The sequence below is a fragment of the Antechinus flavipes genome, chromosome 1, assembly GCF_016432865.1.
Source record: "Antechinus flavipes isolate AdamAnt ecotype Samford, QLD, Australia chromosome 1, AdamAnt_v2, whole genome shotgun sequence".
Taxonomy (NCBI): Eukaryota; Metazoa; Chordata; class Mammalia; order Dasyuromorphia; family Dasyuridae; genus Antechinus; species Antechinus flavipes.
In genome coordinates, this window is record NC_067398.1 from 535,156,209 (window position 1) to 535,173,350 (window position 17,142).

The 17,142-nt window shown below is 31.8% G+C and overlaps 1 protein-coding gene across 2 annotated transcripts in view; it reads left to right on the forward strand.

Annotated features, from left to right (window-relative positions):
- CTDP1 (CTD phosphatase subunit 1) overlaps window positions 1-17,142 on the forward strand; it is a 151,921-nt gene that overhangs the window by 103,990 nt on the left and 30,789 nt on the right. For both annotated transcript variants that reach the window (XM_051970560.1, XM_051970559.1), the window contains exon 12: window positions 399-574. In XM_051970560.1, the coding sequence (XP_051826520.1) occupies window positions 399-574 (176 nt within the window). The remainder of the gene's footprint in view (window positions 1-398; window positions 575-17,142) is intronic.

Below are 17,142 nucleotides of genomic sequence, written 5' to 3' on the forward strand. Positions count from 1 at the left end.
AAAAAATAGATTTTTGTTTTCTAGAGTGCCCGTCACTCTTTTCCTTCCTCTCCCAGACAGCTAATTATCATAACAGAATTTTTTAAAAGAGGAATAAGGGGGAAAAAATTCAGCAAAATCAACTAGCACATTCCCACTTAAAAAAAAAAAAAAAACAACCAGACTTTATATGCAATATTATGTACTCATCAAACCTAATTCCTTGTAAACGAACAGAGAAAGAGGGGTGTGTATTCACGCACATGTGTGTACATGTGCATGTGCGCATGTCTGTGTATGTGCGCATTTTGTGGTTGATCTTTCCATTTACATTGTTGTAATAATAGTGTATATTATTTTCCTGACTCTCTTTATTTCACATCAATTCATGTACATATTGACTATTGATCAATTGATAGGTTGATGACATCTTAGGAGAAGGGAGTGATGACAGTGATACTGAAAAAAAGAAGTTAGAAGAAGAGGGAGAGCAACCCCAGAAGAGTGAAACGGAGAATCTTGGAACAAAAATTGAACAAAGATCTGGATCATCATCATCATCGAGTGAAAGAAGCCTGACAGGCAGTATACCCAGGTAAGAATTCTACATAAAGGCAGAATTACTAGACTTTAATGTTGTTTGGTTTTGCTTTATTTTTTATTTTTAGTTTTTAGAATTTAAATCTGAAAATCTTTTATTCTCTTAGGATTTTTACCTATTAGTTGTATAACCACTAATTAACTTGAATTTCATCAAAATTATCTCATTTTAACTTTCAAAAATAGAAGCTGGTTATAATTTCACATAAAAGGAATATATGGTAGTGTTTTGTTTACTTACAGCAGATGTTCACTGCACACTATATTTACAAACAATAACAGATTGACAGAGATAGTACAAAAAGGAATGTTTTACACTTAACAGTATTTATCCAAGAGATTTACTACTGTTACTCCTTCTGAGTTTATAATGTGATAGTCTTGTAAATCATGTAAAAACTGTAATTATTAGCTCCATCTCTTGCTGGGTTTTTTTGCTATAAGTGAAGCTAAACGACATAAAGAATTGCAATTAAATGGAAGATTAGTTCACAGGTCCACCTTACACAGATGAATAATGGAACTGAGAGATTGGTTTTATCTGGGAAAGAAAGACAATATCAAAAATCATTCTGTTATTTAGTGTGTGTGTCTCTGCAATACTGGAATTTAGGCAAGGTGATAACTGAAGCTATTTATACTTCATTTACTGAAGACATAAATAATAATGATAAAGATGAAGTAGAAATATTCTTTTTAAGATCCTCAAAACCAAATTAACCTTTACTTAATACTTAATGGAAAGCACAAAGAATCAAATTCAGTCTAAGAAATGAGAACTGTCCAAAAAACATAATGGTCTGTTTTACAAAGGAAGGAAGGCAGCCAGGTAGAATTGTACATAGACTGATGGACTTAGGAAGACCTGACTTCAGATGATGTTAAGCTGTTTAACATGGGCAAGTCACTTATGACCTCTCACCTCAGTTTCCTCATCTGTTAAATGAGAATAATGGTAGCATTTACCTCACAAGATTGTTGGGAGGATCAAATGAGATAACATCTGTAAAATACTTGGCAAAACCTAAAATGTTATATAAGTATTATAATAATACTTATTTTTATAATCACCATCATCCTTACTCAGAAAATCATAAACAACTCCTCTCTCCTGCTCCACAATAAAGACCACCTTTAGTGGACTGACAGCTCTGAAACTGTCCAAAAATGAAAAATGATGCAACAGGGCAGAATAGAGAGGAGGCACCCACGGAGTAGGGGGAGAATGCTAGATTGAACATTCCCATTCTGTTGTTGGGGAAAGGATATTTCAGTCACTCTTGTAATGAACTTCCACAGCTTTTAAGAAGCTACTGATTCAGTACAACATTCAGTACAACACATTTTTTAATATAATTATTGTAATTGGTATTCTGACTCCAAATCTAGTACTCTTTATACTACTCTACTTTGCTTCTGCTCTTTCATAGTTATTCTTCATATTATAATAACTAATTTTAAAGTTACTGGTTATCTTTAAATCTTAGCATGCAGTTATAGTATAGGGATATGAATTTAGTTAATTTTCATACCTTTTGATAAAAATTTGTTAAAAAATTCCAATTGGAAGAAATTATAGAATACCTAATTGGATCTTTGGAAGTCACCTAGTCCAATCCCTATTTAAAGTGTTTATGCCTTTTTCTATATCTCAAACAAATGTTCATTTAGTCCCAATTTGTTAAGTTCACATGTTGGGAAACTCTGTTTCCCATGAGAACTGATTTTGATACCTCCTCTTATCAGGAATTTTTGTCCTGACAAAGTAAAGTCCATGATCACAAACAGTGACTTTTGATACATACAATGAATGGACTACTTTACAATAATGGAATAATTCAGTCTAAAAGGCTGACTAATATCATTAAGTACTAAAATTTTAGTATCTATCTTCATCTTTCCTGAAAGTATTTGTTCCTTTTGAATACTTTATTATGTAACTATCAATATATCCCTGTTCCCCTGAGTATGTTCTGCAACATAAACATACATGTGTCAATAAGGGAGAGTGTAAGTGTTATGAGAAAATTAACTAATTTTAAATCTTGTTCTAAAAATAAAAATTATTCATGTAGTGCTTTAAAGTTGGAAAAGCACTTTACAGACATCTCATTTGACTATTACAATGTCCTTGAGAAATAGGTGCTATTATCATGTCAATTTTACAAGTGAAGAAACTGAGGCAGACAGGTTAAGTGATTTGCCCAGAGTCACACAATAAATGTCTGAAACTAAACTTTAACTCAGGTCTTTTTAGCCCCTTTCAGTGATCTACTGACTGCAGTACTTAAGTTTAAACAATAATTAATGAGGTAGGAAGGACTACTAAAATCACCATAAGGAAGAAAAAACTTTACTAATATTAGTAATATTACTAATATTGTAAGAGATCCCTCTTACAAGAAATAGTGGGGAACCACATGAGAATAACACAATACATAACACAAAAAAACAGTAACACAAAACATTCTGATGCATTATATTTTCATAAATTTATCAGGAATTCATGTACTTTAAAACATAATAAGGTTCCCTAGAATCTAGGAGATAAAGTTCATGAAATAAACATTTGGGTCAGTAATGCCTGTTTTTGCTAAGAGTCTGAACGAAAGATGAGAAAATGTCTAGGCTTGCTCTTATTCCCTTTAGAGAAGTTAACCTGGAAAAAAAATTTTTTTTTTGTAAAAGCTATTGTTGCCTAGCAAATTTTTTATTCTTCCCTGGTGAAATCCATTGGATAAGGTTGGCATTTTTCATTTAAAAGCAATTTTATTAATACTTTAAAAGAATTATATTCTTTGAGTGATATTTCAATAAAACTTCAATTAAAGGTTCTGGCAAAAACCTCGGTATGGCATTGCTTGTTCTTAGTGCCATGCTACTCTGTATAATGCCATGCAAGGGAGAGAATTTCATTAACTTTGGTGAAATCTAAGGAAATGCCAGCTAAAAAATTTGAATTACATATAACTGTTTTTGCTTGTTCTTTCTAAATTCATATAACTTTAGCACTTAAGGAAAGCTGCTCAATCTGAGTCTTAATGCTGACTTTATTAATTCTCTAATTAATAATGGATCTCAGACTTGTCTTAAAGCATTTACCCTTTTATCAAGACTTCATACTGAGTCAATGATGTCACATTATTTTCAGAGAAGAAATTGTTAACCAAAAAGAAAAAAGTCATAGAAGGAATCCTCTTCTAAAATTCCAAGTTGATAATTCCTTTCCTTTGTTTCCTAACTTATTTTTTATGAATGTTAGTTTCATGTTTATGTAATTACTAAATATAGGAGACTATCAGCTCTAGAGCTAATTGAATCAGTCAGCAAGCATTTAATAAGCACTTACACAATATGCCAGATACTGTGTCAAGTGCTAAGGATTCAGAGGAAGATATAATCAGGGTCTTTGTCCTCAAGGAGCTTACTTAGTGATATAGGATGTAAACCAGTATATACTGAGTCAAAACAATAGAGGAAGATGATTAAATATATAGGGAAGGAAAGGAAGAAGCACTGAGAAAAGCCTTCTGTATGAGGTATCATTTGAGTTGAATTTCGAAAGAAATGAGGAATGTCAGAAATAGCTCTAATAATTTCATTGACCTTTTCTTATTTGCCTTGCCTTGTTTTTTCAACTGAGTTGTTTCTTCAGGTTTTATTCCCTAGTCTACAAGAGTAGAAGATCTTATCTTTTACTTAGATTATAGCAATAATCTTCAAGATTTCCCAACTTCGGTTCTCTTCCCACTCCACTCCATTCTATGTTCAATTGCCAAAGGGATTTTCCTAAAGTCACCTCCTACATAAACTTCATTGGCTCCCTTTTCCTTTTGAACCTTTCAGAAGCTGATGCTTTCTTACTGAAATTTATTTCAGTAATAAATTTATAGATGACCCTCATCACTACGGTTATAGAATTTACTGTATAAGAGCATCTGTGAATAGTTCAGAATTCAGGTTTATCAAAGTTGGGATTAGGATAACATGGGACAGGGTGGGATGGGAGTGATTCAGAGGTTTATCAAAGTATACAATTAAGCTAGTCCCTTATGTCATTAAAACACTCAAGAGAGGAAAGCCAAAGCAAAAATGATGTTCTAGAATCTAAAACAGAAAGGAGCAAAAGTAGAATGGTTCTTAAAAGACTGAGATAGAGAAATTGAAGGATAAGTTGTGATCAGAGGAATTGATTTCAAAATCAAGAAGTGATGGAACCGTGTGGGTAGTTAAATTAGAGTAAAGATATAGCATGAGGGAAAGGATGTAACTAGTTGTGTAACTTATTGAGTACAGCTATATGGATCTCCAAAAATTTTTCTATTTACCATTCTATTGGCAATAAGTATAAATTTCTTTTTAAAAACATAGTCCCACAAATATTTAGTCTTAGTTTTGTAGGGTTTAATTATTTTTGTCAAGTTTCTGGATTTGAGGTAGTATCTCAAAAATTGTGTTAATTTGTATCTCTATATTAGTAAACCTTTTTAAAATTTCAGTCAAAACTTTTAATTACTTATCCACTATGCACTAAGAATTACCTTTGTACAGTTATAAGAGTTTCTTAGTGTTTTAGATAGTCTTTTTTTACCATCTTTGCCAGAAAATTTTTATCCTGTTTATTTTTAAAAATTGTTTCTTTTGGTTATTCAGATTTTTTTTTGAAAAAAAAGTATATCTATCTTATAGATTTGTTGATTAGAAACCATTCCACATTTGAGATATATTACCTATTTTTCTTCCAAAAACTTAACCATCATCTGGTTTTAAGGAAGAAGTTCTGGATAGCCCAGTTTTAAATAGCTGAATAATAAAACATCTGTGTATGTCTGTGTGTGTGTCTTGTATTTTTAAGTCATTTTAAATGAAAAATTTTCAAAAACATGAAGTTTCACTTCACTTCTATCTAAAACAGCCAAATGAGCTTTTTGACAGCACGGAATTTGCAGCTTTTGTTATTTGCCATAATAGGGAATTCTGTTTTGAGGTCTTAAGACTGATAATTGTTGTTCAATCATTTTCAGTCACGTCTAGTTCTTTGTGACCCCCATTTGGGTTTTTTTGTTTTGTTTTGGCAAAGATACAGGAGTGTTTTGCCAGTTCTTTTCCAGTGCCTTTTTTAGATGAAGAAACTGAGGCTAGGTCCCCACAACTATTAAGGCTGAAGCTAAATTTGAATTTGGGCAGATGAGTTTTCTTGACTCTACATCCAGCATTCTATGCATTGCATCACCTAGCTGCCTTACCTAAAAAATATCAAATAAAAAATTAACTGGCTGACAGTTGTGATTTTGGGGTTTTTTTTGTTTTGTTTTGTTTTGTTTTGTTTTTTATCCTCTTGGCCAATCCACTGAGTGTAATGTGGCATCTCAGAATTATTATTGTTCCAATCTGGAAGGTTTATTTACTTAAAAAAAAAAATTAAAGCTTTTTATTTACAAAACATATGCATGGGTAATTTTTTCAACATTGACTCTTGAAAAATCTTTTGTTCCAAATTTTCCCTCCTCCCCACCATCTCCCCTAGCTGGCAAGTAGTTCAATACCTGTTAAATATGTTAAAATACATATTAACTCCAATGTATGTATACATATTTATTCAGTGGTCTTGCTGCACAAGAAAAATCAGATCAAGAAGGAAGATAAAGAAAAACTGATAAAGAAAACAAAATGCAAGCAAATAATAGAAAGAATGAGAATGCTGTGTTGTGGTCCACATTCAGTTCCCACAGTTCTCTCTCTGGATGTAGATGGATGGCTCTCTTCATCACTGAACAAATGGAACTGGTTTGAATCATCTCATTGTTGAAGAGAGCCACGTCCATCAGAATTGATCTTCATATAGTCTTGTTGTTGCCATGTATAATGATCTCCTGGTTCATTCATGTAGATCTCTCCAAGTCTCTCTGAAATCATTACAGAACAATAACATTCATATACCATAATTTATTCAGCCATTCTCCAATTGATGGGCATCCACTCAGTTTCCAGTTTCTTGCCACTACAAAGCCCAGTAGAAACTCTGCTGGATCAAAGGGTATGCACAGTTTGATAACTTTTTGAGCATAGTTCCAAATTGCTCTCCAGAATGGTTGAATTCGTTCACAGTTCCATCAACAATGTATCAGTGTCCCATTTTTCTTACATCCTCTCCAACATTGGTCATTTTTGTTTCCTTTCATCTTAGCTAATCTGACAGGTGTGTAGTGGTATCTCAGAGTTGTCTTAATTTGCATTTCTCTGATCAGTAGTGATTTGGAGCACCTTTTCATATGACTACAAATAGTTTCAGTTTCTTCATCTGCTAATTGTCTGTTCATTTCCTTTAACCATTTATCAATTTGAGAATGGCTTGAGCTATTATAAATTTGAGTCTATTCTCTATGTATTTTAGAAATGAGGCCTTTATCAAAATCTTTGAATGTAAAAATGTTTTCCCAGTTTATTGCTTCCCTTTTTAATCTTGTCTGCATTAGTTTTGTTTGTATAGAAACTTTTTAACTTAATATAATCAAAATTATCTATTTTGTGATTAATAATGAATGCTCTTTAGTTATTCTTTGGTCAAAAATTCCTTCCTTCTCCACAGATTTGAGAGATAAACTATCCTATGTTCTTCTAATTTGTTTATAATATCATTTTTTTATGTTTGAAACCATTTTGACCTTATTTTGGTATACAGTGTTAAGTATTGTTCTATGCCTAGTTTCTGCCATATTAGTTTCCAATTTTCCCAGCCATTTTGGTCAAATAATGAATTCTTATCCCAAAAGCTGGGGTCTTTGGGTTTGTCAAATACTAGATTGCTATAGTCATTGACTATTTTGTTCTGTGAACTTAACCTATTCCACTGATCAACTTCTCTATATCTTAGCCAGTACCAAATGATTTTGATGACTGCTGCTTTATAATATAGTTTTACATCTAGTACAAGTAGGCCATCTTCATTTGCTTTTCTTTTCATTAATTCCCTTGAAATTGTTGACCTTTTATTCTTCCAAATAAATTTTGTTGTTTTTTTTTTTTCTAGATCATTAAAATAGTCTCTTGGGAGTTTGATTGGTATAACACTAAATAAATAGATTAGTTTATGTAGTATTGTCACTGCTCGACTTATCTAAGAGCACTTGATATTTTTCCAATTGTTTAGATCTGACTTTATTTGTGTGGAAAGTGTTTTGTAATTTTGTTCATATAGTTCCTGACCATATATTAGGACATAAAGATCTCAAAACCAAATGCAGAAAGGCAAAAATTGTAAATGCATTTTTTTTCAGATCATGATGCAATAAAAATTACATACACTAAAAGACCAGAAGAAAATAGACCAAAAATTAATTGCAAACCAAATAGTCCCATCTTAAAGAATGAATGGGTGAAACAGTAAATCATAGATACAATTAATAATTTCATCCAAGAGAATGACAATGAGACAACATAGCAAATTTGGGGGATGCAGCCAAAGCGGTAATAAGGGGAAATTTTATATCTTTAGATGCTTACTTGCATAAAATAGAGAAAGAAGATCAATGAATTGGGCTTGCAACTAAAAAAGCTAGAAAAAGAACAAATTAAAAACCCCCATTCAAATACCAAACTTGAAATTCTAAAAATAAAAGGAGAGATCAATAAAATTGAAAGTAAAAAAATGATTAAATTAAAAAATAAAACTAATAGTTGATTTTATGAAAAAACCAACAAAATAGATAAACCTTAGTTAATTTGATTAGAAAAAGGAAAGCGGAAAATCAAATTGTTAGTCTCAAAAATGAAAAGGGACAACTTGCCACCAATGTAGAGGAAATTAGAGCAATAATTAGGAGTTACTTTGCCCAACTTTATGCCAATAAATTTGACAACCTACGTGAAATGGAAGAATACCTACAAAAATATAGATTGCTCAGATTAACAGAAGAGGAAATAAATTAAATAGTACCATTTAGAAAAAGAAATAGAACAACCTATTAATCAACTCCCTAAGAAAAAATCCCTAGGACCAGATGGATTTACATGTGAATTCTGCCAAACATTTAAAGAACAATTAACTCCAATGCAATATAAACCATTTGGGGGAAAAAAAAAAGGGGGAATGAAGGACTCCTGCTAAATTCTTTTTATGACACAGACATGGTACTGATACCTAAACCAGGTAGGACGAAAACAGAGAAAGAAAATTATAGACCAATCTTCCTAATGAATATTGATGCAAAAATCTTAAATAAAATATTAGCAAAGAGATTACCAAAAAACATCCCCAGGATAATACACCATGACTAAGTAGGATTTATACCAGGAATGCAGAGCTGGTTCAGTATTAGGAAAACTATTAGCATAATTGACTATATCAATAACCAAATTAACAAAAACCATATGATTATCTCAATAAATGCAAAAAAAGCATTTGATGAAATTCAACACCCATTCCTATTAAAACCACTAAAAAGTATAGAAATAAATGGACTTTTCCTTAAAACGGTCAGTAGCATCTATTTAAAACCATCAGCAAGCATCATATGTAATGGGGATAAACTGGAGACATTCCCTATAAGATCAGGGATTAAACAAGGTTGCCCACTATCACCCATTACTATTCATGCTAGCTTTGGCAATAAAAGAAGAAAAAGAGATTAAAGGAATTGGAGTAGGTAATGAGGAAACCAAATTATCACTCTTTGCAGATGATATGATGATATACTTAAGGAACCCTGAAGAATCAACTAAAAAACTATTGGAAATAATCCACAACTTTAGCAAAGTTGCAGAATACAAAATAAATCCACATAAATTCTCAGCATTTTTATACATCACTAACAAAATGCAACAAGAGATACAAAGAGAAATTCTCTTTAAAATAACTGTCAATAATATAAAATATTTGGGAATCTATTTGCCAAGGGAAAGTCAGGAACTATATGAGCAAAACGACAAAACATTTTCCACATAAATAAAGTCAGATCTAAATAACTGGAAAACTATCAAGTGCTCTTGGATAGGTCGAGCAAATATAATAAAGATGACAGTACTACTTAAACTAATCTATTTAATGCTATACCAATCAGACTCCCAAAAAACTATTTTAATGACCTAGAAAAAATAACAATAGAATTCATCCAGAAGAGCGACAGGTCAAGAATTTCAAGGGAATTAATAAAAGGAAATTTAAAGAAGTTGGCTAGGCAATATTATTGTACTTGGGCTCAAAATCTCCCTGCTTCTTGAACATAAGTATATAGAAGCTTTAGGATCACTAGATTGTTTTAAGTTACTAACATTCAAAATGAAAACAAATTCTTTATATGTAGATTATTTAACAAATTAGTGAAGTTTTTAGCACTTAAAAGTGATTTTTCTTTTTTTAAGAGCTGTGGCATACTCCACACTGAAATTCATTTTCGCTTCTGAGCCATAAGTAAATGTTCTAGCTGCCTGCACATCTTGCTAATTTCACATTGGCAAGCTGTTTTGTAGAATTTTAATTTCACTTGAATTCAATAATGATTTTCTGAATGATGGATTAAAGGACTTGTGGATCTTTGTTTGCATAGGCATAATTTTCTTAGCCAAATAAACAAATATTTAATTGCCCACTGTATTCAAGATAACTGTGTGGGAAGGACACGTGCTGTGCTCTTAACAGAAACATGCTTAAGCAAAAATTATTTTTGGTTTTTGAGAAGCACTTGTCTATTTTATTCTACTTGAAAGTTGTTATATTATGGAATTATAAAAACCTGTTTCCTGCTAAGTTTTGAATATTTAATTCATTATTTAAATATCTACCTTTTACATAACGCAATTTAGATGTAGTTGGGTAATATAAAATTATCTTAAAATATAGAGACTGCCCCAAAGATATTGTAAAAGTTGAGAAAGTAAGATATAACATTCTAGAAAAATTGGATAATCATATGCATATATGTGCATTGAGTATTGAGTGGCAACATGACAAAATCTTTAGTGTAATAACTAGGTTTGAATCCCATCCCTAACATTTATTAACTGTATAACTAAACTATTTGGCTAAGTCAGTTTGCCTTTTAAAATTGGGTAATGACACTGTAATGCTTACACTGGACAATGATAGTGAGACTCCATTGAGTTAATGTATATAGAAAGTACTTTGTAAACTCTACAGTGATGTGGAAATGTCAGCTTTTTATTTTGAGTAATTCTATTGGCCAGAGAAGAGACAAATAATATTAACATACAAATAATTGTTCAGATATATCCCCAAAATTTTCAGTCTCAAAGAATTAGAAAATTATAGTTTGGGCATTGTGTCTCTATCTGGTATAATGAAAAACAAGCTAGCAAAATTATAGTAGTGACAAAAAGGCGCCATTACCTGGCTCTAGCCTCATAATCACTTTTCTCATATTCTTCCCTATTCCCTACTTCTAAAGGAACACTCAGTTGACTTGAATAATTTATATAATAAAAAATAAATAAAGACAAACAACTTTGAAACCCTCAAGAATTCTGACCTACCATGTGTACAGAAAACCAAAGCTAAGATAGTGCTTGCTACTCACTTCCTGGCACTTAAAGCAATCAAAATGCATAATGAAACATGGCCACTATTTAAAAAAAAAAAAAAAAAAAAAAAAAAAAAAGGTTTCAAATGTAACCTTTCTACAGAAGAAGAAAACAAGCATTTACTAAAGTGTTTACCACACTTTATGCCAGATCATGCACTAAGTGCTTTACAAATATTATCTCATTTGATTCTCACGGCAACCTTATGAAAATAGCCATGTGATACAGATGCTGTCATTAACCCCATTTTATAATTGAGGAAACTGAGGCAAATAGATGTTAAGGATCATAAAGCTTTTAAATATACAAGTCCACATTTGAATTCAGGTCTTTTGATTGATCCTTCCTATCACCTAGCTGTGGTGCAAATAAAAAAGGTGAGGCCTAATAATAAGAGCTTACAGGAAACAACTAATAGTATCCTTTCTGGAGGATAATAGGCAAATTATGTTTCAGTACTATGTACTTCCTTATTTATATATTAATAATAAAGTGGGAGTCATCTATTTAGTAAACATTTAACTCCTGTACAAAGCACTGTGTTGGGGAGGAAGATAGCAAAGTTTACATGCCCTTCACTTTACTTTTTTTAATCATATTTTTAATTTAGTTTTCTTTTGTTCTGAACTTGACAGATACCTCCAAAAGTAAATATTTTCATTTACAAGATAGAGCATTCTGTATGCTTTTAAGATTATATAAAAAATTCAGCATGTTGTTTTAAAAAGCTTTTGTGTTTGTTTCCTTTAAAATTTCCCTTATATGTATATTTTTAATTAAATTTTTTTTCAGTTATCAAGCTTTTATTTTTTCTCTCACTTCTTTCACCAAACTGGGGAAAAAACAAAAACAAAAAACCCTCTTGTAAAAATAAGCATAGGCAGGCAAAATAAATTGCCATATTGGTCATATCCAGAAACATACCTCTCATTTCACATGTTAATCCATAGTTCTATGTCAGGTGGTAGGTGTCAATCTTTCAAGGTCCCTGAATTTTTGTTGATTAGCATTCTGGAGTTTTTCAAAATTGTTCGTTTTCTAATGTTACTGTGAATTGTGTTATCACAGACTATACATGTCTTCTCAGATTTTGTTAAAACCATTCCCTTCCTCATTTCATGTAGTATAGTAGTATTCCTTTTCACTTTTATACTATAATCTGTTTAGCCATTCCTCCTGCTGATAGGCACCCCTTTAATTTCTCGTTCTTTGTACCACAAAAGGAATTGCTTTGTATATTTTTAAACATCCAGGACTTTTTCCTTTCTTTGATCTTCTTGGGATATTGCCCGATTATTAGTAGGTACCTATTTGGTAGTATTTCAAGACCAAAAAGTATGTGCTAATTAATAACTTGAGGCATAGTTCCAAATTGTTTTGCAAAGTGGCTATACCAGTTCACAGACTCATTGAAGATGCATTAGTGCTGTTTTCCAAGAAACCCTCTAACATAATTTTTTTTTAATCAACTTTATCAATCTGCTAGATATGAGGTAGAACCTCAGATTTGCTTCAGTTTGCTTTTCTTTGATAGTGTGATTTGGAGCTTTTTTCATATGACTACAGCTTGGATTTCCTCCTTGGAGAACTGTTCATATTCTTTGACCATTTATCAATTTGGAGAATGTTTCTTATTCTTAAAATTGGAATCAGTTGTTTTAAGTATCTCAGAAATGAGACATTTATCAGAGAACTTGCTGCAAAGATTTTTACTAGTTCTTTTCCTTCTAACTTCATTAGGTTCATTTATGCAAAAACATTTTATTTCCCTTCACATTATTTTCTTAAATGTTTTCCTTTTTTGTACCCCTCTGCCCCATATCTAGAAAAAGAGAGAAATACAACAAGACTATACTTCAGCATTGATGCTCTATGCTAGAGGTAAATAAATTCCACTCCATATTCTCTCTTTTGTTCCCCTCACCGAGACCCAAACATAAGAATAATAGTCAATGCAATGATCAATTCAAATTCCAGAGGAAGAGTACTGAAGGATGCTCTATACTTCTGACAGAGAGGTGCTTAAGATGTAGAATGAATCATACATTTTTTGGACATGACCAATGTGAAAATTTGTTTCACTTGATTAGTTTGTAAGGATAGGAGTAAGTAGGGAAGTATTTTTTTGCTTTAAAAAAAAATCAGTTGAATGAGAGGGGAAAGAAGGTAAACTGAATTTGCTGGAAGAAAAGAGGGTATTTGAAACATTTTTTAAATGCACAGAAGAGAACAGAAGGCCAGAAGAAAACAGCAAAGAACAAGACAGATTTAAAAGGGAAAATGTTGAATATGTTATATACTTAAAATGAAAAAGCAAGCTGTACATAATAAATCACATGTTCATGTACAATAAATTCTTTTTATTTTCTATTTTGTGTAGAAATAGTAATTTTATTTGTTGTATTTTAGAATAAAAATTTTCAAAAGTTCATACTTTATTCAGAAGTATACATGCCTTTTCAAAAACAGTTTAGTCAGTTATTAGCATTTATCAAGCTTCTACCATGTTCCAGGCACTGTGCTAAATCCTGAGGATACAAAGAAAAGCAAAAAATGGCCTTGAGGTACTTTCTATGGCTTTTTCAGGTATCTTGACCAAATCTGCAGAATCACTTTTAACTATTGCTGCTAATCAGAGAATTTATCAGAGGGAAAATTGTGTGAAAAAAAATTAATTACATTTTAAAGTTTGAAAATTGTAGGGGAGAAGCAATAAGTACTGTTTTACTTGGTTATTTCATACAAATAAATAAAAGCAGTCAACTATTGGAAATATTCTCTATCCAAAACTTTGAAATTGCCAATAATAGGAATTATGATAAAACTAGTTATTTGAATTTAATCATATAAATTGGATAGATGGATCATAGGCATATGTAAAGGAATTTTTAGATGGACATTAACAACTTTTTTGATTGCTTGGTGTTGCATATGATTTTATTCTACTATATATCATTTAAAAAATTCAAATGGAGCAAATATTTTAATATTCCATGTGAAGTCTTTTATCTTTTGGGGGAGGTTGGGGATCAGTTATTTTTTGGAGAAAAAAGTACAAGTCTTATTAATATTGAATACAATTCTCTACACAGTTAAAAATCACAAAAGGCTAAAGCAAGGCACACTGAATATTATGTCACTGAAGTACCACAGATCCATTTTGTAGGGGGAAAAAAACAAGGACATTGCTTTTGATCCTTGGGAAACAGAATTTACCAAGTGTCAGATAGTTCATCCAAACACAGGAAAAGGAGAATTAGGCCATTGTGAGTCAAATTAATCTTACTTTATTTATGTGTTGTTACCATAGTAATCTTACTCCACATGAGACCAGCATAAGAGTTCAATGTGAATGAACAAGGGAAAAACAAAAAAAAGCTTCTTTTTTTTTTCCCATATTTTATTTGGCAATATTTTTCATTTTTGGAAATACCTGTGTCAGCAAAGAGAATTTATAAGTTACATTCAATTTATTAAAACTTTCTAGTAATGCTTTAATTAAAATTGTAAAAGTATTTTATAGTTAATTTTGCTTTGTTGATTAAACTTCTCTTAGTTTAAAACAGTTTTTCCATATCAACTTTCCCAAGAATGTGGCCTCCAGATATTTAATGCTTCAGAAAATTTAATAGTTTTTAACATTAATCAATTTAATGCGCATTCCAAGGTTTTCTTTTTTCTTAGCCTATAAGACTTGTTCAATTTTATTTCAGTCATATCAAATGACATTTTGTGGGAAATTAATAGGACATAGGACATCAACCTCAAAACATTGGATGTTTCATCCTCTCATCATGCTATTTCATTTATTTATTTATTTGTTCATTCATTCATTTATTTATTTTTAATGCACATTGCTTTTTGTGAATCATATTGGGAGAGAAAAATCAGAACAAAAGGAAAAACCATGGAAAAGGAAAAAAAAAGTGAACAGCATATGTTGATTTATATTCAATATCTATAATTCTTTTTATGGATGCAAATGGCATTTTCTGTCCAAAGTGTATCTACTGAGCTAGGTATAGTCTACCTTTTATATGTATCTGTATGTTGTTTTCCCCTAATTGCATGTTAAAATAAATTTTTAAACTTTTTTTTTAAAGCTTTGAGTTCCAAATTCTATCCCTCTCCTTTCTCCCCTTCATCCTTCCTAAAGTTCAATTCAGTTAAAACATTTTCATAATAGTCATTTTTGTACAAGAAGATTCCAAAGAAAAAGAATGAAAGTGAAAATAAGCATGGTTCAGGCTGTATTCAAACAATATTAGTTCTTTCTCTGGATTGTATGCTTCATCATTAGTCCTTTGGAATTATCTTGCTATTACTATTGTGTACAATGTTCTCCTGGTTCTGCTTGCTTCACTTTGTATCAATTCAGGTATGTTTTTCCAGGTTTTTCTAAAATTATCCTAGTTTTCTTTTCTAGGATAATTTTAGAAAAACCTGGAAAACCATACCTGAACTGATACAATTATAATACAGTACTAGTTTATCACAAATTATATATCACAGTTTGTTCAGCCATTTCCCAATTGATGAGCATCCTTTTCAATTTCTAATTCTTAGCTATTACAAAAAGAGCTTTTATAAATATTTTTGTGTACTTCTGATGTAGAGATATTTGTCGCATACCTCTCGCTACAAAAAGGAATACTAAGCATAATGTCTCTATTGATTCTGTATCTTTTACCATGTTGGGAAAATAGTTAAAGTGTAATCAAGATTTAAATGCTTAATATGCTTATAATTGATAACTAAAACTTTGTAAAATGGTTCAGTGGCTTGCCTCTGTTTTATGCCAAAGACCTCAAGCTAGAGAATAGTTTTCTTTTTATAGGTTTTACATAGTTTAAAAAAAGAAGAAGAAAAAGTAAACTGCATAGATGCCATGGGATTGGGGATATGACTGGTTACGAAGCTGAAATACAGGAAACAACTTGATTGATTGGAAATTTGGTTAATTATTTGCTTGGTTGGTTGTCCAAAGGACCAAAATGGCATTACTATGTCAGAGTCAAGTTACAGTGTGTCCTACTGTGGCTAATCAACCAGTTCAGAATGCTCCACCACAAATTGGCACAAATAGTCCATGTGAATATTTTGGTTGGACTATCTAATTTTGCACATCTCACATTTCTTTTGAGCTACTTCATTTATTTATACTTAGCTCATAGAACACAATACCTTCTTTTTTGGCATGGTGTCATGTACAGTCCCGTGCCAGTGTCTTCTATGTCACACAATCAATTTCATAGTTCTTCAAAGAAACCTTTAGAGTGTCCTTGTAATGTAAACTGTGTCCCCCTGATCTTTTTTTTTGCGAGGGCTGGACCTAGGTTGGAAAAACCCTAAAATCTCAACCCTTCTCAACCTTTGGGAGCAACCCCACCCTCCTATTCATAGAGGAAGCTCCCATAATAATTTCCTCCTTCAGTTCAATGGGAGATCTTGGCCTGGGGCATAATCACCTTTATTGAATTGAAAAGTACCCCTTAATCACTCCCTAACCCCAAAACTTTGCTAAATTCCTGTTTGGAACTAGCCCTCTGGGAAATTGTTTCTCAGTGTAATAAATCCATTTTTTGCCAAAAATCTTAGATTTTCCATCTCAGGCATCCCTGAGAAGGGAGAGAGGTGATGCAAATTCCATGATTAAAGGTATTTCTGCTAAAAGACACAGGGATTCCCAGCTGAGGCATTCCTAGTCAAGGAAATCTACTGAGTATAGAGCTCCCGACAGCCCAAACCTTCCCGGGCGTTTGAGTGTCTCAGCTATGGAATAAACAACAGAGACTGGAAGAGGCTTACCTCAGTCAAAATTTTGAATATTGAAGTGTAAGAAATGAGGGGTGAGAGATACCCTAACAGCAATGGAGTCCCCAGGCTGGTGTCACAGGTTTTTGTAAGTAAAATTACCAGTCCTACATACATTGTTGGTGGAATTGTGAATACATCCAGCCATTCTAGAGAACAATTTAGAGCTATGCTCAAAAAAGTTATCAAACTGTGCATACCCTTTGATCCAGC